This window comes from Juglans microcarpa x Juglans regia, chromosome 8D (assembly GCF_004785595.1).
Source record: "Juglans microcarpa x Juglans regia isolate MS1-56 chromosome 8D, Jm3101_v1.0, whole genome shotgun sequence".
NCBI classification, from domain to species: Eukaryota; Viridiplantae; Streptophyta; class Magnoliopsida; order Fagales; family Juglandaceae; genus Juglans; species Juglans microcarpa x Juglans regia.
The window spans coordinates 178,446-204,889 of NC_054608.1; the positions used below are offsets into that span (position 1 = coordinate 178,446).

The 26,444-nt window shown below is 34.9% G+C and overlaps 2 protein-coding genes and 1 long non-coding RNA gene across 13 annotated transcripts in view; 2 read left to right on the plus strand and 1 right to left on the minus strand.

Moving 5' to 3' along the window:
* Positions 1-750: 750 nt before the first annotated feature.
* Positions 751-3,002, plus strand: LOC121241926 (DNA damage-repair/toleration protein DRT100-like). Its single transcript, XM_041139786.1, has one exon. It carries the CDS (start codon positions 1,033-1,035, stop codon positions 2,824-2,826), a length of 1,794 nt encoding a protein of 597 aa, XP_040995720.1. The 5' UTR covers positions 751-1,032; the 3' UTR covers positions 2,827-3,002.
* A 249-nt stretch (positions 3,003-3,251) lies between these two features.
* Positions 3,252-5,368, minus strand: LOC121241927. The gene is made up of 3 exons (XR_005935843.1): positions 4,994-5,368; positions 3,976-4,090; positions 3,252-3,865 (listed from the first exon to the last, which is right to left on the minus strand). It is a non-coding gene; the product is annotated as an uncharacterized LOC121241927 (long non-coding RNA).
* A 15,732-nt stretch (positions 5,369-21,100) lies between these two features.
* LOC121243127 (helicase-like transcription factor CHR28) overlaps positions 21,101-26,444 on the plus strand; it is a 29,237-nt gene continuing 23,893 nt past the window's right edge. For 5 of the 11 annotated variants that reach the window (XM_041141184.1, XM_041141186.1, XM_041141187.1 and 2 more), the window contains exons 1-8: positions 21,101-21,333; positions 21,690-21,888; positions 22,436-22,602; positions 22,702-22,907; positions 23,000-23,634; positions 24,603-24,674; positions 24,754-24,831; positions 24,923-25,835. In XM_041141184.1, coding sequence (XP_040997118.1) covers positions 22,493-22,602; positions 22,702-22,907; positions 23,000-23,634; positions 24,603-24,674; positions 24,754-24,831; positions 24,923-25,835 — 2,014 coding nt within the window. In that variant the 5' untranslated portion in view covers positions 21,101-21,333; positions 21,690-21,888; positions 22,436-22,492. Of the gene's footprint in view, positions 21,334-21,689; positions 21,889-22,435; positions 22,603-22,696; positions 22,908-22,999; positions 23,635-24,602; positions 24,675-24,753; positions 24,832-24,922; positions 25,836-26,444 lie in introns of all 11 variants that reach the window. The other 6 variants (XM_041141192.1, XM_041141193.1, XM_041141188.1 and 3 more) reach the window with 6 other exon arrangements.

Genomic DNA, 26,444 nt, shown 5'->3' on the forward strand with positions numbered 1-26,444 from the left:
GTAGATTAGGTTTTTTTTCTTTATTTTTTTTTTGTGTATTGCGAGTGTCGTGTGTGGTTGTTCGTTGCACTGAGAAGAAGCAACGATTCAAGACAATCTCGAGTTTAATATAAACTAATCCCTTTTTAACAACTGAGAAAAGCAAGCAGCTAGCTAGCCTTCCCCTCCATGTCAGGAAAAAGCCCATAATCATATATTCCTTCTACGTGCTTTAAAGTTTAAGCGGAGACGTAAAGGTGGGTGCTAGTTCCACAATTTTTGCTCGGCTGTACCCCAAAACCATTCCTTTCGTGATCACAATTTTGATTGAGATTACACGCAAATTTCAGGAGCTTAGCACTGCTACCGGCCCCCTACCTCAATACAATAATTTATAAACTCACCTAAATTTTATATATATATATATATATCTCATCACTTAAATTATAAACTCATATTAAATTACGTTAATTTATAAATTTATTTTTTAAAAAAAATTCCTTCATAAATTTAGTACGCCTCTAAACAATAAACATATTGCTTCACTCTCGGCCAAATTAGGACAAAATTTAAAAAGCATGATGGTTAATAGCAGCAAAATATGGTTGATTTTTAAAAAAGGAAGTAGAATTTGAATCCAGTGCGCTCCAACGTTCAAATGGAATTAGGATCCTCGTGAGCCGTCAAACGGTCACATATGTCCATGTGAATGTCTTTAAATCAATTTACCCATCAAAAATAATTTTTCCTTTCATAAAAACAAAACAAAACAATTACTTTTGGTTCCTATAAATAAGAGGGGACATTGTTCAGACTCTTTGCAGACCTCCAACCAGATTATAGTTGTCAGTCAGACTTTCATGATTATAGCCTCCTTTCTACGTGAAGGAATAGAATAAACTCGTCTCTCCTCTCCAACTTTTACCACTTCTTTTTCCTAGTAGAATGTATTTTTTTCCCCATTCAGTGTCTTCCCGTCAGATCCCAAGTTACTGAGAACTTTCCTTGCATTTTTCAGCAATTTTCCTGACCTAATAAGACCCACCTTCCAAAATGCAAAGCCTGAGATGTGTTTTCAATATCTGGCTGATGTTTACATTCTTCTTTATGTTGTCAGAGTCGCTACCTCAAACAACCTCACAAACCGCAGTTTGCTCAGTAGCAGATAGAGCTGCTCTTCTCAGCTTCAAAGCCAGAATCGTGAAGGACACCACCGATTTTCTCTCTTCCTGGACGGGAAACGATTGCTGTGACGGAGGCTGGGAGGGCGTGGAGTGTAATCTGGCTACAGGGAGGGTTACTGGATTGATACTGCAAAGACCGGATAGGGACAGTAGCCGTTACATGAAGGGCACTCTCTCCCCTTCTCTGGGCAGTTTGCGCTTCTTGGAGGTAATGTCTATAACTGGGATGCAACATATTAGAGGTCCGATTCCTGAGAGCTTCTCAAATCTAGCCCACCTCACCCAATTGGTCCTAGAAGACAATTACCTTGAAGGGAACATTCCTTCAGGTTTGGGCCGTTTGTCCTTACTCCAGACCCTTTCACTTAGTGGGAACCATTTGAGGGGGCAGATTCCTCCAAGCCTAGGGAATCTCAGGAATCTTCAATTTATAAATTTAGCAAGAAATTTTCTAAGTGGTCCAATCCCAGCCAATTTCAAAAATTTCCATTCTCTGCAGTCCTTGGACCTTGGCTTCAATTTGTTGTCTGGACTAATCCCGGATTTTGTTGGGCAATTCCTGAACCTTACCTTTCTCGACCTCTCCAATAACCAATTATCAGGGCAGCTACCCATTTCCTTGTTCAACTTGAACAATCTATTGGACTTGTCCTTGAGCAATAACCAACTCACAGGAAAAATCCCAGACCAGATAGGGGAGCTTAAATCCCTTTCTAGCCTATCATTGAATGCTAATCGGTTTACGGGTCATATTCCAATAACCATTTCAAGATTACAGAACCTTTGGAACCTTAATTTATCACGAAATGTACTCTCAGATCCTTTGCCAGAATCCTTTGGTAGGGGCATTCCTTCTTTGTTGTCGATAGACCTGTCCTACAACAATCTCAGTTTAGGAGCGGTTCCTGATTGGATCAGAAGCAGACAACTTTCAGCTGTCCATCTAGCCGGATGTAAACTGAGAGGAGCCCTTCCACGCTTTACAAAACCTGATTCCCTGAGCTCTGTAGACCTATCCGATAACTATTTTACAGATGGCCTTTCTTATTTCTTTGCAAATATGTCCAATTTGCAAAAAGTCAAGCTCTCAACCAACCAATTGAGTTCAGATCTTTCAGAAATAAGATTTCCCGGTGGGCTCTCTTCTATCGATCTTCACTCAAATCAGCTTACTGGCTCTCTCTCAAGGATCTTGAATAACAAAACGAGCCACTTTTTGGAGGTTATAGATGTATCTGGCAATCACATTAGTGGAATGCTTCCTGAATTTAGTGGAGGCTTGAACTTAAAAGTGCTCAATGTAGCAAGCAACATGATTGCAAGCCACATCCCCAGTTCAATTTCAAACCTGATTGAACTTGAAAGGTTAGATGTTTCGAGGAACCACATTAACGGCACCATCCCTACAAGTTTAGGCCTATTGCTGAAACTTCAATGGCTTGATCTGTCCATAAATGGGCTCACAGGAAAAATCCCAAGTAGCTTGCTGGGGATCGAAGGTCTAAGACATGCAAACTTCAGAGCAAACAGACTCTGTGGAGAGATACCACAAGGGAGGCCGTATAATATCTTCCCGGCTGTTGCCTACGCCTACAATCTGTGCTTGTGTGGCAAACCCCTGCCACCTTGTAGGAAATGGAAACAAGGGAAAATGGGCCAGTAAGATGCTGACTCCATTCTCCAATGGGATATGCTCACGACATAAGAGCATTATCATACATGAGAGGAGGGAATAGGTTCGGCTTTCTGTACCAGTTGGTCTATTATTCTAGCATTCATCTTCTTACAGCTTATTGTCAGTTCCACTTAGTAGAAATAATAATTTATTACTACTTTCTACTCCTTGACCAAAAATAGAGAACTCCAAAGCAATACCACTAATAAGTGCAAGCGCATCCATCCCAAAGAATCTGTGCTTCAGAAGCATTGATGCAAAACAAATCAATGTAAATCATAACCAAGATGAGCTCCAAGAATGTCACAACAATTGATATTTAGCTCAACATAATCAGCCGATAGAGAAATCTTAAGGAGGAGGAGGAGGAGGAGGAGGAAGAGAAGAAGAAGAAGAAACAGCCACCCAGGACGACCATAATACAATATATGAAGGAAATGAGTTTACCAACAAGTGTAACATTCTAAGATGAAATACATATGTCATATGATACCCCAAACCAACCAAAAATATAACCCTTAAGAAAACCCTTAAGGCTTAATATCTACTCTCGAAACTACTAGACTAAACCAAATCCAAATTTACAGGAGACAAGAACTAATCAGCAGACATGAAAATTCAACATGCAATCTGTCCTGCTCTCCATCAGATGCTCCTTCTCAGAACCTCATCAGCCTCCGAAGGTAAGAAAAGGAAGCCGCTTATTCAGAATGAAACCAATATAAATAGCCTAAATGACCAAAACCAGAAACTACACACTAGGAAAAAAATATCATAGTTCAAGTAAAACGAGCTCAGAATCAAAAGTATTAACTTTGCGATATCTAAAACTGATGGCCTACATCTTCATCTTCAGCATCGTAACTCTCCAAGAGGCCCCGGTCATACTCGGCCTTAAGCTCGGAAGCTTTATTCTGGTAAACCTTGTTTTCATAGAATTTGGCATTCAACTTTGAAGGAACCAAAATAATTGAAAACTCACCTCGTCAGTCAAGGATTTCCACTTCTCAACACCATCAATTGCAACCTAAGATTCATTATACCAAAAACCGAAAAAAAAAAATAAAAGGAAACCAACCGAAATTGAAACTCCTGCCAAAAAAGTAAAATTTAGAGCAACTGTAGAAAGAGTTATACCGTTTTAAATCCTTTGAACCAGAATGAGCTTCCGTATAGACCTCCCTAAAGTTATCGCTGGAAAATATAAAAAAAAGCTATGCCTTCAGCAGATATATCGCACAAAGAATCATTCCTAGCATTACAACAAACAAAAACGAAATTGAGACAAATCGAAACATTAATCTAACCGTGTGAGAGAGAATGAGAGCGTCTCTTCTGCAGGCTTCTTCTTGGTGCCATAGCCAGCAAGAAGCAAATTTATGAAGAAATTGAACACCTTTTGTTTGTGAAAATAATTCATACACCGTGAGAGTGTTTGAGAGTAATTTTATTCATATATATATATATATATATATATATATATTCATGCTACAAGAGGTATACACGGATTAGAAAGCATATTACTGTTAGTGTTTCTATATACAAGGAAATAATTACAAGAGTAATTAGAGAGTTATGCTATCCGTTGGTGTGAATATATGGGAAGTAGTAGAATTCTCAGTTGTAGCCGTTGCTGTGCATATATGGGAAGTCTGCTCGGCTTTACCCCATGATTGTGGTTAATAATTTAAACTCCAACAATTACTCTCAAAGTAATGGAATTGATACAAACAGAAATCCATGAAAACCATACAAGGATACGAATTACGATATAGTACAAGGAGGACCTCCCGTTATGGCTAAAATTAAGTAATTAAAGACACAAACAAAACTAAGCTAAAACAGAAATAAAGCAGTGTCCTACAGAGTCAAGTTAAGGCTTCGTTTGGATCCTCAATTCATTATTACAACTTTTTCAAATTTCAACATAAAATATAATAAACAATTCAATTTTTTCAAATTTCAAAATAATAATAATATTAAAAAATAATACTCTAACAATATTTTATCTTCTCAACTCAACTCAACTCACTTCAACATCTAAACGCAACTTTAAAAAGAAAATATATTTAAAGCATAATCGTTCAAGTTTCATTACAAACTCTTTTCAATTACACACAATACACACAGAGAGAAGGAATTTGGAAAAGGGTACCATCTGGCAAAAGCACTGGAATCTTTGGCGGGAAGGAAAAAATGTTGATCTGGGCCTCCGACGAAGCTTCAACTCTCTTCCTCCCGTCTACTCCAACACCCGCCATTATCTTTCTTCTTTCTTGATTGAATGTATGCCTGTCTGTCTATCTCTCTCTGAGACACGCACAGAGAAGCAGAAAGGAAGAGAGAATAGTTGCGAGTTAGGGGAAGATAGAGATGAAATGAAATGAATGAAGAGGGAAAATCAGGGAGATTTCCATCAGCATCGTCATCACCAAGCAAAAAACAAATTGTTTTGGCGGCTTTCCGCTTCGTGTTGCCAATAATTTTACCCACCGTGTTGTGTAGATGGATCAGTTGGCATACGTGCCTTCCCTCCTATTAATAAAGAGCGCGGATTCGTTCAATCTGTGCATTAACGTTGACGTAAATTATTTTGTCAAATGTTGATTTCCGGTTCTTCTCTTGGGGTGAAGGCAGAGGAGTGAATCGGGATTGGCCTACTGAAACCACGCCACACATTTGTCCCTAATTTTTCCAAAATTTTAATTAGAAATGATTCATAGCACTTTCTATAATTTTATCTTAAATACTCATATTTAAAAAACATCCTACATCCTATTTCTTATTATTTGTTCATTCTATTAAAATAATATTTTTCTATTCTTTCCAGTTTCTTTATTAGTTTTTTCTATCATTTCCATTTCCATTATTAACAACTAACTCTTTTATCTTTTTCTCTTGTTTTCAAATATCACATTCTACTAATTTTATAAATATTTATATGATTTTTTTTCTGGGTACAATTATAGTTTTCAAACTATTATCGGTATTAAAAATAATAATTTTTTTTAATATATGTATTTTCTAACGCAATGATATTTTTTAATATGATCTTATCCGCATATATAACGGTAATATTTGATTTTCATTTGTTTAACAGTAACATTTTTTGTCCATTTATATAATGGTAATATTTTTTTCCCTTTATCCAAAGGTAATACATCTTCTTCGCATGACAACAATAACATTTTTTGTCATTTCTTCAACGGTAATATTTTTTGTCATTTCTCCAATGTTAAAATTTTTTATCACATCTCCAACAGTAACATTTTTTATTTTTTATCAAACAGTAACATTTTTTGTCCTTTTTCAAATGGTAACATACATTTTTTGTCATTTCTCCAACGATAACATTTTTTGTCATTTCTCCAACGGTAAAATTTTTTATCATTTCTCCAACGGTAACAGTTTTTATCTTTTATCCAATAGTAACATTTTTTGTCATTTCTCAAATGGTAACATTTTTTGTCCTTTATCAAAAAGTAACATTTTTTGTCCTTTTTTTAACGGTGGTATTTTTTATCCTATATGTAATAGTAACTTTTTTTGTATAAATAGGGCTTTTGCTTCAATTTACTTACATTCTCAGAAACTTAAGTCTGATTTCATCTAAAAACTAAAATTTGTCATTTCAGCCTCATCTTCCACTCCCTTCATTAAATGGCTAGGTCATTCTTTCACAAATTGTTGCTTAACTTATCCTCTGAAAATGAGTTAGATGTTGTTCTTAATGACGATATCGAATCTTCATCGAGATATCGTGACAATCACTAATGTCGTAAGTTTATTCGACGTAATCATATTCAAAGGCACGAACGCCTTTTTTGCGACTATTTTACAGAAAATCTAGTATATCTCTCAAATCTATTATGAAGGAGATTTCGTATAAATCGTCTGCTATTGCTTCGTATTCAACATGAGGTAGAGGCTTACGAGCTCTACTTTATCCAGAGAAGAGATAATGCCAAAAGACTCGGTTTATTTTCTATGCAAAAAATAACCGCAACACTTAGAATGCTGGAGTATGGAATAACTGGTGATTTTATGGATGAATACATAAGCATTGGAGAAAGCACTGGAATGGAGAGCCTTACAAAATTTGTGAAGACAATCCTAAGTGTTTTTTCATATGAATATTTAAGGTCTCTAAATGCCAATGATATTGCTCAATTGCAGGAGGTTGGTGAACAACGGGGATTCTCAGGGATGTTAGGAAACATTGATTACATGCATTGGAGGTGGAAAAATTGTCCCGTTGCCTGGAAAGGTATGTACTTTGGCCACTGTCGTGATCAACTATTATTTTAGAAACGGTTGATTCATATGATCTTTGGATATGACATGCATTTTTTGGTATGTCCGGTTTGCATAACGATATCAATGTGCTAGAGAGATCTTTTATTTTCACGAAACTTGTCTAAGGGTATGTGCCTTGAGTAAATTACTCAATCAATAACAATGACTAAACTATGGAGTATTACCTTGCGAATGGTAATTATCCAAAGTAGTCAACATTTGTGAAGACGATTCCATCTCCACAAGGGAATAAGAAGAAAAATTTTGCGACAGCACAAGAATCAACAAGAAATGATGTAGAGCGTGCATTTTGGGTCCTTTAACAACGATTTGCAATCGCTCATGGACCTTCACGAATGTTCAAGGTGAAGAAGCTAACAACATAATGAAAACATGTATTATTCTACATAAGATGATCATTGAAGACGAGCGTGATAATAATCAGGGTCCGAACATCGAGTATAATCAAGTTGATGATGATATTCTAGAACTGTCACGCAATCCTACAACCGAACTAATAGACTTCATTCAATTTTATCATGAAATTAGAGACAGTTCAGAACATCATCAGATCCAAGCAGATCTAATTGAACATCAATGACAATTTTATTCCCAACAATAAACTAGCATTTTCTCCATTATATTTCGTCTTCTGATTAGTAGGGACTATGTATTCCTACTTCTTCAATTTCCATTCCCTTAAACATGTTTTCTTTAAGAACATGCAAATTATTGCTGTAATTTTCTCAAAGAACATATAGAAATTATAAAGTAGCTCATTTAGTCGAAACTAGGTAATTCAAACCAACAGTAGCTTAGTCCATGGGATCAATAGCAAAGATATCACCAAATCAATCAATAGCAAGATAATATCAATTTGCTCAAACCTATAAACACATGCAACCAACAAGTCCAAACTGTGCAATTCTACAACATTCAACAATGGTAGATTTGGGTTTCAGTGTGCCCTGAATCATATAAAGATCAAACATGCATACAACCAACTAAATACCACAATAACATAGATATAATTTGCTCAAAGAACAAACAATTTCCACAAATCAATTGATGCAATGTCTTAGATTCAGCCATGGCATATACATTAGAGCACAATTCCAAAGATATACAAAGAGACTAATGATTCAAATCATAAAAGAATATCCTAAATAATATGAAAATCAAGTGAAGGAAGGAACAATTCAAAATGAACTTAGTCGACCTTTTTTTGACAAATTAATCAAAATCCTTTAAATTCAATTATTTCCATTAACTTATATATTTCCATTTTTGAACAAGAATAATTGATTGGCTTTGAATGTGTTGGTTGTTCGAGGACGCAAGGTGCTCTTGCTTTTTCCTTCGCTTAGAATATGAGCAAATATATCATGTTGATTGCTCAACCGTACTTTCCATTTCGATAATGATTGTGAAATTGTGTTGCTGTGTTAGAAGAAGAATATTTATACTGATTAGTATACTCTAAACAAAAATAATATTCTAACAATATTTTAAATTTATAATATTTTTATTCAATTTTTTTCTCAACTTTTCCAAAACCTTATAAAATATATTAACTCAAACCATTTCACTATTGAATGGGATAAAAATAGAAGGTATAGATATACCAAGTCCAACCCATCAAAGGGCCATCATCATGAGGCAAGTGGAAAAATGAAGAAATGGGGCAAGACGAAAAGGAAAAGCAAGGTGTTAGAGAAAAAGAGATAACTAATGGGAAAAGAGAGAAAAGAGAGGAAAGAAAGTGAGAGACGTAAAGAAGTAAGTGACATAAAACTGAACTTCTGACCAGCCACTCAAGAGATCTGAATAAAAGGGGATTTGATCAGATCAAGAAAGGGATCATCATCATCATCTTCATGACGAGAGCTCCAAAGAAATTATCTTCTTCAGAAAAATGGATCTCTGACCTTTATTGTATAGACGAAAAAAAAGACCATGAGAGACTGTAAAATACTCATATTATAGTGAATTTTCTCTCCAAACGATCCGTGGACGTAGGTCCTGTGCCGAGCTTCGTAAATTTATTTGTCTCTATTTCTATTTACATTTCTAATATTATTTTTCTATTTATTGTTATGGATGTACAAATGGGTGCCGTATCGACACCCCAAACCGCCACCAAGGGCTTCAGATCACTTCATCAAGACTTGGATCACCTTTGTGGGCTAGGAATGACTCTTTCTTCCGTTCCGACTTGGCATGCAATTTTTTGCACTAACAACTATTATTCATAGAATTCCCATCTAATCTCATTCTCCAAGATTTTGTGAATATTGATGAAATAGTTTGAGTAAAAATGTTATTGGATTTTGATAAATGAGAGAAAAAAAAGTTAAATAAAAATATTAAAAAATTGCTTGAATATACTTTCTTAATATTATTTTTATTTTGAAGTCTGTAAAAGTTGTATTTTGTTTTCAAAGTTTGTAAAAGGTATAGTGATTTTTGTGTTTGAATAATGATTAAATGAAAACGTTAAAAATTTGAAATTAAAAAGTGTTTTGTATATGAATGATGTTTGATAATGAAATTATGAGAAATTTTGATAATTCTGAGAATTCTCATAGTGTCCAAACATGCCCAAATCTTTGTGCCATCTATTTCATTTTGTCAACTATCTGTCTTCCTCTTTTGAACCCTATTTTATTGATTTTTTGATGAGGTTTGTTTCGAATTCTCTTCCTTTCTACTTTGATTTTGTTTCTCTTATCTTCCAATAGGGTTTGTTTTGGTTTCTAAGTGTGTTTATTGTTTCTTGCATCCTCGAGCAGAATCTTATTTTGATCTCTTTTGTCTGTGATGAGCTTGCTTCCATGGTTTTGAGCCATTTTACTCTTGCTTTTGGTCTAGGGAAGGTGATTCACTTTGAGTGGAAAGATGGAATCTTTGTTTGGTGGGGTCAGAGAAAATTGGTGATCAAGTGAGGAACCTTTATTGATTCTTTGGGAGATATGACTTTACAAGAATTGCTTTATTATTTAAAGGAATCATGATAAATTCTAATGTTGTTAGTTTCAAAATTACATGTCGACTTACTAAATTAAATAGATTTCTAAGGCCCGTTAAGAACCTAGTATTTTGGTTCTCTCTCTCTTTATTTTTTGTTTTTTGGTCATAGGAGGACGACACCTCCAATATTTATTTGAAAATACCTCACTTTTGACGAAAAAAAACCGTAGTTATAAAGAAAGGGGACCAAAAAGACAAAGTCTTAGGAAAATGACAATCCCAGAAAAACCATAACAAAGCAATGCAAACCTTAGCACCTTAAAAGCCGGCAAGCCCTCCTTATCAATCTTCAGAATTCCTTTTAGTTGATGAGGTAAATCAATATAGTGAAAACAATTTTCAATAGTCCCCTCTGCACCAAGTCTAGCAAGGAAGTCTGTCACTGCATTACATTCTCTATAAACATGCCAAACAGTAAAAACCACTCCTTCCAGATGACTTCGAATTTCCTCCCAGCAATCAAAGAGGTACCATAGCCCACATAAGCCTTTAATAGGCTTTCATATGACCAATCTCCATCTTCAAAGTAAAAGAGGTTTGTACATTCACTAGTTGGAATATGTCAATGCTTTCTTCTTTGAATGACACCTTTCAAGTTCAAGAGATTATTCAACATTGTATCATGCTCAAACCAAGTTGTGATGTTAGAATCTGGAAACACTCTCGATGGCAAGTTCTCTTCTAACGCCTCACACCAACGCCTCGAGATTTGTTTGCAATCAAACTCTTCTTATTAAGATTTTGATTTTCATTTAGAAGTTTCGGCATAATGGTATCCCTCTTGATGATAAAATCCAACAATGTGGTATCCTTATGACCTCTAAGTGTTCTCATCTTGAAGGATCTTGTCAGACTGCAAGTCATGCCTTCTCGGAATGCTCTCTTACAAAGATCATTTGGTAATATTTTGCTGCAGCTCTTGGTCATACCTTTTAAACAATAGTTGTTGAAAGGACATTTTTATTTATTGGTGGTCCTCGTTTAAAGGTCTTGATCAATCCAATCTCCTTGCTTGTTTATTGCCTTTGCTCCTCTTGTGGAATTATGGCTAGCTTGCAATAAAACCAAATTTGAGGGCTCTGACACCTCACCTATTACTATTATTGTTAAGATCAAGAAGTGGCTTCTCGAGCTCAACTCTTTTCTAAAACCAAAAGCTCTCACTCGTAATGACAATACTGAGGTTCTTAACTTTTTACACATCCTTCAGTTAACTGTCTAACAGACGCCCTATTTTAGTCAAAAGAGTTCCTCTTCTCTAGGAACTCTTAAGTTGACCATTGATGATGCTTTGAAAGGTAACCATGGGAATGCTAATTGTGGAGTTGTTTTTACGTTCTCATAATTGTTCTATCATTGCAAATTTCTCTTTTTTTTTGGGTATACATACCAACACTTTTGCTAAATTGTCAACTATGAGAATTGGTTTAACTTTATTCTATGAACCGAGTATTTCTAATATGATTATTGAGACTGCTTATCTTATTGTTGTTAATTGGCTTAATAAAGACTCTTCTCCCTTAAAATTACTCTAATATTTAGGATGATATTTTATATTCCAAAATCTATTTTCCTTTTAGTATTAATCATGTCTACAAATAAGGTAATATGCTTACTGACAACCTAGCCAATTATGGCACAATGGGACACACAATAAGCTTTTATTCTCTTTTTCAACTTCCTAAACAAACGATTGCTTTGCTCCCTCTTGATCGTGCATGTCTTTTATCTATTCAGTACTAATTTTCTAGATTACTCCTTAGTATTGTTGTACTTTTTTTTTTATGTTTTTCTTTTCCCTTTAGGAACTTGGTTTTTGGGCTTTATCTTTCTATCGTTGCAACCTCCAAGTTTCTCTTCTATGTAAAAGGTATTCCTTTATCATAAATAAAAATAATTAATAAAATTGGGATACCGTACTTTTTCTATAGGAAAAAAAAAAGTTCAACATATTGGACCTTTTGTTATGATTTTTGGTGGTTTTCAATGAGATTTGGACATGGAGCGGAGGTTTTGGTCGATAGGGTTTGAGAAAAGTTTTTTACCCATTCGGATCTTGATCCGATCTGACTCACTTGTTAAAGTTTACTTATATATTACTAAACTCTTGTACAACCATCACATTGTATTTTGGTCATCATATCAAAAGAATTCTTTCAACTCGGTAAATGTAGTCACATTATCAAACCATATAAAACTTGTGTCTTATATGTGATCAAATTTTTTTTGTTTTTAATCCTGAAATCGTTCCTAACACGACATAAGTGGCTCGACTCGCCTTTTGAAAATGCAGGCTGTGCAGATGGCGGTGGTATTCTTTCTTTCTGACTATTCACTTGGGTCAGATGGTTTTACTTGGGTCATGGCTCCAATACCCACGGCGAGTTATCAGCTATAACAGGCTTTGTTGTAGTGCATTCAAATTAATATTGCATATTTTATTATCGTAACTGATACTACTTTGGTGGTTTCTTGGATCCGAACATCTCTTTCCAACTTGGAGATATTGTCGATTTTGGGAGGAGATTCTTTCACTTTATCTAGCTCTGCACGTGTCTATGCTTTTAGAGATGGAAATCTTGGTGCAGATTTCCTTGCTAAACACGGTGATGCAAGCTACACAAAAGTTTGTCATTACCTTCTGAAATGCCTCTAAAAATTTGTGGAGAGTTGCATAGCGATATAACAGCCTTACCCATACTCAGATCAAGTAGACAAGTGATTACAAAGATTGTCAGTGACCTACATACATTCAATAATTGTTTTTTAAAAAATTAATAGAATTTACTATCAAAAATTAATTTTTTTTTATTCAGGATAGCCACCGGTTCTATGAGGATTGAATAGTGAGAAGTTTGGATAGTAATAAAAAATGAGATAGTTTTAGATGAAAATTAAAAATTAAATAAAATATTATTTTTTAATATTATTATTATTTTAAAATTTTAAAAAATTAAATTATTTATTATATTTTATATAAAAATTTAATAAAATTATAACGATAAAATAAAATTTAAATAGTAATCTCAGTTTAGCGCGGTTAAAGGAATTACCAGAAAAATTAAATAGCAGTGGTGGCAGAGTAATTAACAAGATGTTGACAAATGTTCCAATGTGTTTCCTGGCCGCAAGCAGTAGGAAAGCAACTGCGAGTTAGACACTCTTCAAAAGTTTCAACCATTAAAGTAATAAATACGGACTCGCAAAACGATAATAATGATAATTGTTGTATAAGGCTGGACCACCACCATCACAGTCTCATTCTGGAAGAAGCAGCAGAAACAGAATTCGTAAAGCCACACAAAAAATGGACAAAACAAGACAGTCCCAGTAATTACGATTTACAAGATAATGAAATCGCATTGTAGACAAAGTTCAGAGCTTTGTCTTCCTCGACTTTAATTTGAAGAGAAAGTAGCCTCCGCCATGAAGTGCCTGCCGAACCATGATCAAATCCCTTAAGATTGAAACCTTTTACCAAAATAATGAAGGAAAAATAAAATTACGAAGCATCATACAGGCGCAATCCCGTCACAAATTTGCGTTTTCTGGATGCGGCAATTCAACTGATAAGCTCTTGCTCTTTCAAAGTGGTTTTGTTTTATTTTTAGACTCGAAAAGGTTGAGAGTCTAGAGATTTGGAAAGTTACCAATTATACCAAACAGAAAGACAAGTTTGATATTGGAAAGGAAGTGTTGCGAGTAAAACATATGAAGTTCTTGCCACTTCTTCTAGTCGCATACGTTATCTGATATTAAACAGCAGACAAATATATAGCTAAGGAGAAAAAAGAAGGGAAATGGAATTAAAAAAAAAAAAGGAGCAAAAAAGCTCCTTGTCTTCTACACCATCATCTACTCTGACTAGCTACTACTAGTTCTTCTATTGCTCTGTTCTTGTTGACACAGATTATTAACAGAAGAAACCAAAATTCTCATTATCAAAGTTGAGAGCATAACTGAAGGGATCGTAGTGGAAGCTGAACCTCTTCTGCTGCCTGGCCCGAGCCTTTACTTGTCTCCTTACCTCTGCTCTAACCCTCCAAAACAATTTCATCAATTTTCTCCTCCCGCAAGGGACCACCACATTCGGATCAAAGCAAAATCCAATCACACCCATTCTCTCCACTACTCCCAAAACGTAAATGCCTGCCGAAAGAAAATAGAAGCTACTTAAAGTGAATAAAAAGAAGTGGGGATTGAGATTTTAAGCAGTATGGTGTGGTATGATCAGGTATGGAAAGGGTGGCTTGTGTAAAAAGGGTGCGTTTTTATGGGGCTTGGCGAGACTGAAAGCCTGAAAACTGAGTGTGTATGTTGGGTGCGTGTATGTGATGCAGGAACCGGGACAGACAGCTTTACACACGGCGCTGTCTGGGACTCTGGAGTCTGACGAAAAGGGCGTTCAAGCCAGGGGAGGGGGAGGGAGGTCATAACAATGAACAATGTCACATGGGTAAGAGAGACTAGGAGACTAGTTTCTACGAACTCGACAAAATTTGTGGATAAAAAAAACAAGTAAAAAATAAAGATTTCCGTTTGTATGCAAAAATATTCTCAATTAATCTTATCTTATCTTATTCTTACAACTTTATCAAATTTATATATAAAATATAATAATCAATTCAACTTTTTAAAATTTAAAAATAATAATAATATTTTATTCAACTCATTTAAAATTATTATAAGGTGATTTTTCTCTACTAAGCCCAAGAAACCTATAGATGAAAGATAAATAAGATCAAAAGTCTAGTCCAAGGTAAAGAGTCCTAAACTCAACTCACGGGAAAACTCTTCTGAACACAACCTATAGGAAGAGTAGTGCTGCAGAGGATGAGACTTGTCTGTTTGAAGTCCCATCGAGTAGTGTCCAATCCTCAAGTATCTGCCCACAGAGCATAGATAATATACAATGAGTCATTGATTTACTAACAGAGAAGACATAAATAGACCAGAAGTGAGATAAACTGAGAGAAAGAGGTCGGAAAACTACGTCGCATTAATGACTCCACCACCTGAGCAACATGCCACATTAATAACGACATTGCAGAATCACGCCACATTTAAAGGTTTTGACACAATGAACAATACGGGAAACATGGACTTCATGGGAGCAGGCATGGTTCCCTAGACATACAATATAAATAGTAGATTGCAGATACGAGAATATCTTCATGATCCCTAAATTTTCTTACTTATTTGCAACCCTTCAAGAATATTTACTAATTTTGGCATCGGAAGTTACCCGGCCCCTAGGCCGCCCTCTCAATACCACAGTATTTTCTAACTTTTGCAAGGCCCTTTTTGAAAACTTGAGTTGTCGGAGCTTGGTTCAAAAGTGTGCGAAATACGACGTTAACAATTATCTCATCTTATTTCACTGTCCAAACCAGCTTTATACACACAAAAATATTAAAATATAAATTCTGCATTTCTAATACCCGAATCCTCGATTTGTTCTTTTCCTTTTTATTGTTTTGTTCTGTTTTCTTTATTTTTGTTTCATATTTAAAACAGTTACTAAATGCATGAAATGACTAGTATTACATTACACATGTCCCCAAGTAAACTCTAGTCCCGAGTAAATGAGTTAGAGTGCGTTTGAAAGTTAAATTGAATTGAGTTAAATTGAGTTGAGTTAAGTTGAGTTGAGATGATAAAATATTATTAGAATATTATTTATTATTATTATTTTGAGATTTAAAAAAGTTGAATTGTTTATTATATTTTGTATTAAAATTTGAAGTTATAATGATGAGTTGAGATGTATTTACTTTCCAAACGAAGCTTTAATTTGACCTTAGAGAGCTCAAATTCCAGATTTTAAACGAGGGAATAAATTGGGAAGCATGAAAGGAAAACGGGGCGAGCAGAGAGAGACGGTGCTGGATTGGGTCGGGTTTGCATATAAAAGTTATTTAAACTCATCTCATTTAAGTATTATAATTTTTTTAATTTTTATATAAAATATAATAAATAATTCAACTTTCTTAAACTACAAAATAATAATAATATAAAAAATAATATTTTAATAATATTTTATTTAATTTTTAATTTTCAAGTTATGTTATTTCAATAAAACGGAACTAAGCCTGCTACACCTTGTGGCCCTCTGCCACTGCTAGCGGCATTCCATAACCTATTTGAACTGTCACTTTCATTTCAGGTTTCTCAACTCCTTTCATTTCAGGTTTCTCAACTCCTGCACTATGTTTCGTCTCTTTATTATGAATTGGGTGGCTCTACAGTCACAAAGGGCTCCCGCTAGTTTATTTTGTTTTTTTTTTTATGTATTTTTTTAATATTTTTAAGTATATATATTTTAAAAAAATTTACAATATTATTAAAAAATATTTACTTAATCATTAAGTAAAAAAATAAAAAAAATTAGAAAAAACTCAATAAGAACTACCAGCAAGAAGAGTAGCATTGTTTTATGAACTATAATATAGTAATTAAAAATAATACAAAAATTAGATAGTGGAATGAGGTAAAATTTCATGGATTAAAACTTTAAAAGGCTTGGGTTTTTATTTATTTGCCCACCGCGTACGCAAGTTTATAGAAAGGAGAACTATGAAATGAGGCTCGAGAGTACAAAAATCAGTGGAAGTACTACTAGAGTCATATTTATTTGTCCACAAATGTTTATTTTAGTTTAAAATTTTTTGAACAGAAATGTTTAGTTTATTGGGAAAAAAAAAAAAGGATATAAAAAGCTATATACTTTCCAAGTGTGCATTAGATTTTAAAACTTGAATTAGATCTCGATCGGCAACCAAATAGCAAACCCAAAATGAATAAGCTAGCAAATAGATAAAAAAGAAGATAGAAAACAAACTTGACAACTTGTAATTAATCTCTCTCTATTCCTTCCTAAAACCATTGGCCATTTGGTCGGAATTCCCGAAACTGGTAACTCCATCAAGTAATAATAATTGCTCAATAATGTTGCCAAATTTGTAAGCAAACAGTCATTATTCCTACCATTAAGGTTTCACTGTCTCATGACATAAATATTCACTTGATCAAGAACAAGCCATCTGCTGCTGCAACTAACAGAATGTTTCCGTTGAATAATTCCTATAAATCCCCAACGACAATTTTTCTCCCATCGTCCTATACTTAAAAACTGAGTAAAACCGATTAAAATTGCACGTCAGTGAGACAGTACCATTGAAGAGGCTCTAACAAGTCTTATTGCTGTCAGAAATTTTCCCCGTGAAGGGTGATCAATGAATATTTACTTTTTCTTCTCGCCATCCTAATTTACTGTTTCGTTTTAGTAGTACTACTCAGAAATCAGAAATATTGCTTCACCTAATTGTCGGCCTCGTTTGCTTTTAAGATGAAACACAAAATTGTAAAAAAAAATTTCAAGTTTTGTAAAAAACAAATACCAATTTTTTTATCTCATTTTTTTCAATCTATGCTCATATCTCATTATTTTATCACTGTTCATTAATTGTACTATACACAAAAAGTTACATCCGACCGTCTCCTTTCTCTCTCTCTCGTGTTGCCCTTTCGGCAGCAAAGCCCGCTGATACATAATGCAAATTGATGTTATCCGCTATCTGCTTGTCTCGTATGGATTGTTTCCCATTGGTTAAGTTGATGCTCGTACCCTTGATTATTCAAATACCGTTTGTTTTGTACAGTTGATATTTTTTCTTCCCATCTTTTTCAAATACCGTTTCATAAAATATTATCCAAAAAAACACACAATAATTGACGGGTCTCAGTTTTTATTCTTTATCAAATACTAAGTCAAAACATTTTCATCTCATCTTTATAAACAAACACACATTTTAACAAAATTATTTCATCTCATCTTAACTCACATATCTCAATATTATTCACACATATCTCAATAATATTATTCACACATATCTCTAAAAATCTCATCTCATCTGCGAAAACAAACGAAACCTTATTAAGCACACATTTACTTGCAGTCATATATATTTACTACACAAAAAGCAACCGATTGAATATATATGTGTGTGTATTTATATATATTATGTCCAATGGTCTTGGAAAGCAATCTTCTCAAAGTAGCTCGAAAATGGTACAAGAATTAATAAAAAGACAAATTATATTGTAACCTGTTCAGGTTGCTCTTAGGAAACTTTTACCAGAAGCTAAAACCATATGTGCATGTTAATGCATGCATAGAACGTTCTTAATCTTTGTGGAATTTCAGCTCATATATAGAGGACCAACATAAAATTTTTAAGAGTACAGGTGGTTGATTGAATTATGAATATATACTTGCATTGGTTAAATCCGATGATGTTAATTATCGTAGAACTAGCTAAATGTTTATAATGAATAGCTTTTTCGGGAAGATAGGATCGCATAGCTGCATGGCGATCCCATTATTAATGGTCGTGAAATATATACTATATAATAATAATAGTAGTAGAGCAAAAGTACCGAATCTTAAAGAGTCAATACCAATGCATCTCTGCGTGGTCAACCAGCTCTAAATTAAGATGGTGATATTTTATGTTGGGGACAATTTTCATTGAGGTCTTTGGCTTTTGTTTTGGTCTCTGGGACAAAAGGTTGTTTCAACTTTCAAGAGCATGGACAAGTAGTTTTCCTTGAGTTAAATGCAAAGGGCATTCGAGGAATCTCGAAACCAACTAATCCATATATATAAGCAACATTGGTGCAGCAGTAAGTAGGAGCCGTCGCTTTAGGGCTGTGTCCCAAAGTAGATGGAAGGATGTGGTGTATGGCCTCCTCGAGTTGAGTTTAAGACGATAAGGGCTGGCCGCAAGAAGCACCACTAGGACGAGAGGCTGTTTTGGTATGAGTGGCAGCACAGAATGGTTGACAAAACGCTTGGTAGCTTAGGGACCGTCTTTCACTAGCCCTCCATAATATCCATACTATTTCTTATGCTTTTTCTCTTCCCGGCCCCCCCAAGAGTACAATGTTTGGGAAAAAAAAAAAAAACTCACAAAATGAGTCGCAAGCAATAATATTATTGGTTGCATTTCCAAACCAAACATCCCCATATTTTCACTCAACATCTCTCCTTCAAACCTTGGTGAATTTTGGTAACTTGCAGGTCTAGGAGGAGATTACTAGGCCACGCCAGCCTTCATTAAAGTCCCAACTACAAGCCAATTTAGGGCTACCTTCAATGGTCGAGGCATGAGAGGATAGATCTACCTACAACATTTCCTGAAGGAGTCGATCAGATGTTTCTTCCATTGATCATCTTTTACTATATCTAATATATATCTATAGTATACTTATTTAAGCTAGAACAAACGCGAAACCTCCATATTTGTACCAAGTTATCACCTGAGTTAAGGTACAATACTTCGATTTGATTTTGGGGTTCGAGACCTTGGTATGATCGAAGCTAAGCTGTAACGTACTGAAGCCACCATCATGTTCTGCAACTTTTGCTCTTGGCACATTGGTTGCAGTCCTTATCAAACTCATAAGTACTACCATTCTTAACTGTTTTTCAATATAATTAAGTATCATCCTACCAACTTCAAGAGCTGCTTATCAAAAGTTATAAGATAGATCAATTGAATACAAAATTAAGTAACTCGTAAATACATTTGAATTTAATTGAACAAATAAATAAACTATATATTTGTGAACATCAAGTATGATATGGTGGTAAGTTTTAATCCAACTCAGGTTAAAATATAAATTAAATGAATACAACTTCATTACCCACCACTAACTCGAACTCGACCAAGTTATATAATACATCCGTTATAATTAAGATAATGCAAAAAATGAGTGAATTGCATTGTCGCAATTAAATAGCGTCTTTCTAATTTAGAAAAATGTAACGATACACTTATAACTGTTTTACAATTATTTTAAAACTTGATCACCCAAAAGAATCATACCATTTAATTTTGCAAAACTATCCTCTACTTAATATAGATTTATAAAAGAATTATAACTTCATCAATGCTATTATATATGAAATTAAAACTTCTTTCTGCATCCTACTCTACTTGTTGGCCCAAGCAATGGATCAATTACAAGAGTTTTCAAATATAATAGATAACTGCCAAAGTAGAGAGGGTGCAACAAAGCAGTTTAGGGACATCTGAACAGCATGTTTGGCCACCACCTGTAAGTCCATGCATGGGTCAAGGCTAACTGTGATGTAGCTTTTGAGAAAGAACACGCTTGAATAGGTATTGGGGTTGTGATAATTAGAAATTCATGGGAGGAAGTTTTGGCAATTATGAGAGCACCTATAGATTTTTGTGCAGATTAGAAGCTAGGGCAGCTTTGACTGTTTGTTTGTTCTGTAGAGATCAGGGATTGACTAATGTGATTCTAGAAGGAGATGCTAAATTAGTAGTTGATGCTATTAATAAGTTTCAGGAAAAATTCACTGCTATGTTTGGTTAGTGAGATCATTCTATACTATCTTATTACTATTTACTATTATTCGCAAACTATTTACTATTTTTTTACTATTATTCATTATTATTTTTATTACCATTCACAAATTATTTGAGATAATCTCAACATCCAAACGTATGAACATCTTGTGGAGGAACTCAAGCTATTCATACAAGGTCCAGCTGCTTGGCAAATTTAATATATTAAGAGGGAATTCAATCAAGTGTCACATTTGCAAGCAAAAGATGCTTTGTTATGTAATTCTGTGTGTTGATATGGAATTTGTTCCTAACTGTGTTAGATTGATGGTAATGTCTGAATTGTTTACTGATGAATGAATGAGGTGTTTTTCTTCAAAAAAAAATTTGTAACTCCGAGTTGAAGAATATTAGTTTAATATGGAGCAAGTAATATAGTTTGTTAAAATAAACGTAATATATTTTGGGCCGAAAAGGAGGCCCCTTATTCCTTTCTGTCTCTGCAGGTTGAACCCAAACAAAGGTAACCAAGCCCAATTGTCATTCATTTTTAAAAACTTTGCAGTTACTCTGTTGGCATTTAAATTTGAAATTTGATTACACTATTAGTCTATTGTTGTATTTTGATGAAAAAGAAAAAAAATGATTATTGTTTGTGCTTAACCACATCATTGAACGAGATCTCCTTCCTCGTTCCAAACGCTACAGCTGTTCTCCCTCTCTCCCTCTGCGTCTCTGATTCGGTGACTGCAAACCCTATGAACTGTACAATGAGGATCGACTATCGCAGGTAGGGCTTTCTCTCTCCCTTTTCTACTTCTTCCGCTACTTAATCACCCAAAGTTTCTCTTATTACCCCTTTTTTCAATACACGATTACTCTCTTGATATACTAAATTGTCGGTATCAAAGCGTAAAATTTTTTATTTTTTTCTTAACGGGTTTCGTTTGTTTTTACTTCTTTTTTAGTAAATTTTCATGGAAGTTTTTGTACTCTCCTTAGCATTTTTTCTTTAGCTCTTGGTCGCCTTGTCTTCGAAATTTGTTGCTTTTTTTTTTTTTTTTTTGGGGGGGGGGGGGGGGGGGGGGGGCGCTAATGTAGTCAAATTTGTTCGGTAATTTTCACTTTTTGTTTATTTCACTTGAGGTAGTGTGACTTTTGTTGAATTGTTGATGGCCTGCCTGCAAGTTTGCTGGTGATTATTGGTTGTGTGATGGTATGGTTCATTGCCCAATTCGTTACCATGAATATCAATGAAAAAAGTGCGCATTTTGATGCGGGTGATCGCGTGTTAAGAGAGTTCAAGTGTTTGCAGTACGATATGGTTGGGCTCTATAATTTTGAGGTATTTCAGATTGTCCATTTTTTTCGCATTCTTGTTGACCGAATAACGTGCTGACATTTGACAATTAGTTTAGTAATGGTCTTATGATGGCTCTGTAGCGGGCTAGTATGAAACCCTAGTTCTCTCTCTGTCTCCCTCTCTCCCATTTTCCTTTTCGTGGTATTGTGAGCTTGCAACAAAAACGGTTGGCCGAATGTCTCTAGTGCCTTTGTATGCTTTGTCTCACCAAAGTTTTTTTATTTTTTATTTTTAAATTTTCCTTTATAATTTAAGTTAATGTAACACTTCATGGCATATACAATTTCTTGGATGTAATGTCAAGCTTTTTCATATTTAAGACTTGCAACATCACTTTGGTTATGGCTTATTATAAGTTTGATTGATTAGACTATTGTTTCTGAAGGAAGTAGGGATGTGATTCATTTTGAAAGTCCATTTTTAAGAAATGAACTTCCAACATGAAATCTGAGTCATGCTTTATTGTATCAACTAGTTTTTCTAATAGTTTGGTTTTGATTTTCCCTTTTTGGAATGTGTATTTTTTAAGCTGGCCTGCTCATCAAGCTACTGTTTTTAGAGGAAGTGGGGGTTGTGATTGATTTAGATGCCTGAGCATGAGGATCTTGTTCGCAATTTCATTAATTCAGCATGGAGATGTTGCTCTCTTTTAGGTGGTTGGATTTCCAGCCAATTTAAAGACATTGAACAAAACTGGTGAGTTCAAATATACCACCTGATATTTTAATGAAAAGATGTTTCCCTTTCTGTTATGTTGAGATTTCATGAGATGTCGATTATGCTTCTGAAGTGCAGGTTGGCTCACCCTGGTAATTTTCTTTCTAAATTGGTTGAAGAAAAGGAAAGTCACCATTCAGACTCTATGCCTGAGATGGATTTTATAGATATCAGTTCCTCTGATGATGATTTGGAGAGTTGGGAAACAGATGGTTGGGGATCTACTTCTTCTAGGGTTCTTCCTGAATGGGCTTCTACACGCGGAACAAATTCAAGTGCTGCAGGTTCGACTAATATTGTAAATTATGAATCTTCTAGGTTCATCCTCAAAACTTCCTTGTATGGTTAATTGTGTATCCATTTATTAAATTTGCAGGTCACAGTGTACAGCCTCAAAAGGTTAATTCTCCTAAAAGAGCATGTGCTTCAAATGGCAACTCTTCAAATATTAATAATCATTCACGGGAAAAACTCCGTTTTCCTCCTGGTTCTAGCGACAATATTAGGGCCCCAAATCATCAGAGTGCCCAGGTGTATGATTCAGAGTACTTTACAGATAATGGAAATGCAAGTCAGCCTTGGACTGTTAATTCCCGAATTGCTAATCTTTCTGGTGCTGATTATGAGAAAATTTCATCTCAACAGGCTCTGAAGAGGACCCTTCCACCATCTCTACAGCCATTTGTGCCAAGTACTAGATTAAGCCATATAGCAGAGAACATGGGAAGTAGCACGGTTCGTAATACTTATGAAAATTCTTACCATTCAGCAGGGCCTAGTGTAATCAAAAGCAAGGGCAATCTGCAAGACCATTTTAGCAGGGGAAAGAATGATGAAGTTATTTCGAATGCAAACAGTGGAACTAGGATCCTACCTCCATCTTTGATGCATGGAAAGGCCATTTCCTCCAACCAGTTTGTTAATTCAATCAATCCCTCATTCCGTCCCATGGTAGGTGAAGAAAGGCAAACTGAAAATGATGAGAGACTGATTTATCAAGCAGCATTGGAGGTATTCCTTGCAGTTATGCTCAGTTTAATTTTGATTAATATCTTTTCTTGCTCTTAAATTCATGTTTAGTTTGTAAACAATTTATTTAAATGGACGTTCAATAGTGTTGGGCTTTCTGTTAATTCAAATCCATTTTCTTAAGGTTCATTGGATGTATATAACTGTTTAGGTACTAGTTGGTGCTCGTTGTTATTCAATTTATTGATCTTGTAACTGTTGGTTGTAATATAGAAGATCCTCTTGTATACGGAGCTTCCAAGGGCCTATTATGTTAGTAGTTTCAGTTTCCTTGAGCGGAGTTAATAATGCATTTTGACTCATGTCTCTAAATAACTCTAACTTGGCATTATTACAGTTCATTATTTGTTAATTAAAAATGTAAAGAAAGAAAATTTCCTGCAATTGAAAAATATTTATAATTGTAATGGAAAGTCCTGACTTTTTTTTAGAAGGCTCAGAAGAGTCAGAACTGGATACTTCATGTAGCAGTCTGGTGCTTGAATCACAACTTTCTAGTACTAGCTCAAATTTGTCAGGTGCTCAGTTATATGCTCAACAACTGTTTTGGAAAAGGAACCGTGGCATATTCTATTTGCAACAACTGTTAATCTTTTCCCTGATAACTCATTTTTCCGATATTGATGATGTCTTTGCACTTTATCCTCCCAATGGCCTTATCTTTTTCCTAAAAATATATTAGAAATTTGGAAGACTTCTAGACCTTGCTGCAACTCTATACTCCAAAATTTCAGGGAGCCATAAAAATCAATCATTACGCCCTCACACTTGAAACAAATATTTGAATGTGTAATGTAGCTTTAGGGAAGAGCTGTTTAGTGTAATTGCTGGCCCAGCATGTATGGAGCTTGAGTATAAAACAATGGGATAGATTTTCCCTGTCAGTATTTCTGTTTTTGGAACATGATCAATGATTTGATATTAAATATCATGTACTTTGGTTCTTGCAGGATCTTAATCAACCAAAAGTTGAAGCTACTTTACCAGATAATCTTTTGTCTGTTCCTCTTCTCAGACATCAGGTGTCTATATATTTTATTATTGGTTCTTTCTTGGGTGTTATTTCTATGGTTCTGAGCTTAAACTTTGTATTGTTTACAGAAAATTGCCTTGGCTTGGATGCTGCAAAAGGAGACTAGAAGTTTGCATTGTTTGGGTGGAATTTTAGCCGATGATCAAGTTAGTCAAGAAAAGTCTAGTTGCTCTTTATTTTAGCTGATGAACAAGTTGGTCGTGAATTTTCTCCACTCACTGTGCTTGTATCTTACAGGGCCTTGGTAAGACCATTTCTATGATTGCCCTCATACAAATGCAGAGGTCTTTGCAGTCAAAACCAACATCAGAAGATCTATGCAATCGCAAAACTGAAGCATTGAATCTTGATGATGATGATGATGATGATAATGTCAGTGGTGTTGTGGATGAAGTCAAGAAGTCTGAAGAAACTGATGGTTTAAAACCTATTCCAGAAGTGAGTACCTCCATGCGGGCATTTAGTAGGCAGAGGCCAGCAGCTGGTACATTGGTAGTGTGCCCAGCAAGTGTTCTTCGACAATGGGCTAGGGAGCTGGACGACAAAGTTGCAGATGAGGCTAAACTTTCTGTCTTGGTTTATCATGGAGGCAGTAGGACAAAGGATCCTGTTGAACTGGCAAAACATGATGTTGTTCTCACTACATATGCGATTGTAACTAATGAAGTTCCAAAACAACCTTTAGTTGACGAGGATGATGCTGATGAAAAAAATGGTGAAGTGTATGGGTTATCAGCCGAATTTTCCACTAATAAAAAGAGGAAAAAGACATCTAATGTAAGCAAGCGGGGAAAAAAGGGTAGAAAAGGAATAGATAACTCTTCTATTGATTGTGGTTGTGGTCCGCTGGCAAGAGTGGGTTGGTTTAGGGTGATACTAGATGAAGCTCAAACAATTAAAAACCACCGAACTCAAGTGGCTAGAGCTTGCTGTAGCCTTCGAGCGAAAAGAAGGTGGTGCTTATCTGGAACACCTATTCAAAATGCGATTGACGACTTATACAGTTACTTCAGGTTCCTAAAATATGACCCGTATGCCATGTACAAATCATTTTACAATACAATAAAGGTACCAATATCTAGAAATTCGCTACATGGGTACAAGAAGCTTCAAGCAGTTTTGAGAGCTATAATGCTGCGTCGCACAAAAGGTTAACACTTTCTCCTGTGTTTTAAGTTGTTTTTGTGGTGATAAATATTTATTCTGCATGTTTTAATCAACTACTGTGGATGTCTCACTATGCATGCTGATATTTGGATTGTATTTCTCCTCTTTATTTCTTTTTTGGATGCATGCTGATATTTGGATTGTATTTCTTGGATCTACCTCTGTTTGCTTATTTCTTTCAATTCTAGATGTGTCTCACAAGACTTGCTATGTGATAATTCATCACATATGCATGTTTTAATTTATTTGAATGATCATAGCTTCATTAGAGAGGTCAAGTTTTCTGGGTGAAATATTAAAATTTAGTAAACATATGCATGAACATTGTGCACTCTCAAACATTGTTTTAGTTGTGCAAATTTTGTGCAGAATCACTTTAACTTCAGATTATGCCCTCTATGCATAATGATGTCTATATGGCTTGTAAACTACTTTTTCAAAATTTTGACATAGTGGAAGAAGAAACCAATGTGCCTTTACTTCTTATGTCTCTTTCTCTGACATTTTGTGCCCCTCTGAAATGAGGACATGTTTGAAAGAGTTGAAAACTTCTCCCTCTTCACCCTAGCAAAGAAGTCCTAATATGAACCCA

Bases quoted from the DNA above. Each gene is read 5' to 3' on its own strand.
- LOC121241926 (XM_041139786.1), top strand. From the start codon at position 1,033: ATGCAAAGCCTGAGATGTGTTTTCAATATCTGGCTGATGTTTACATTC.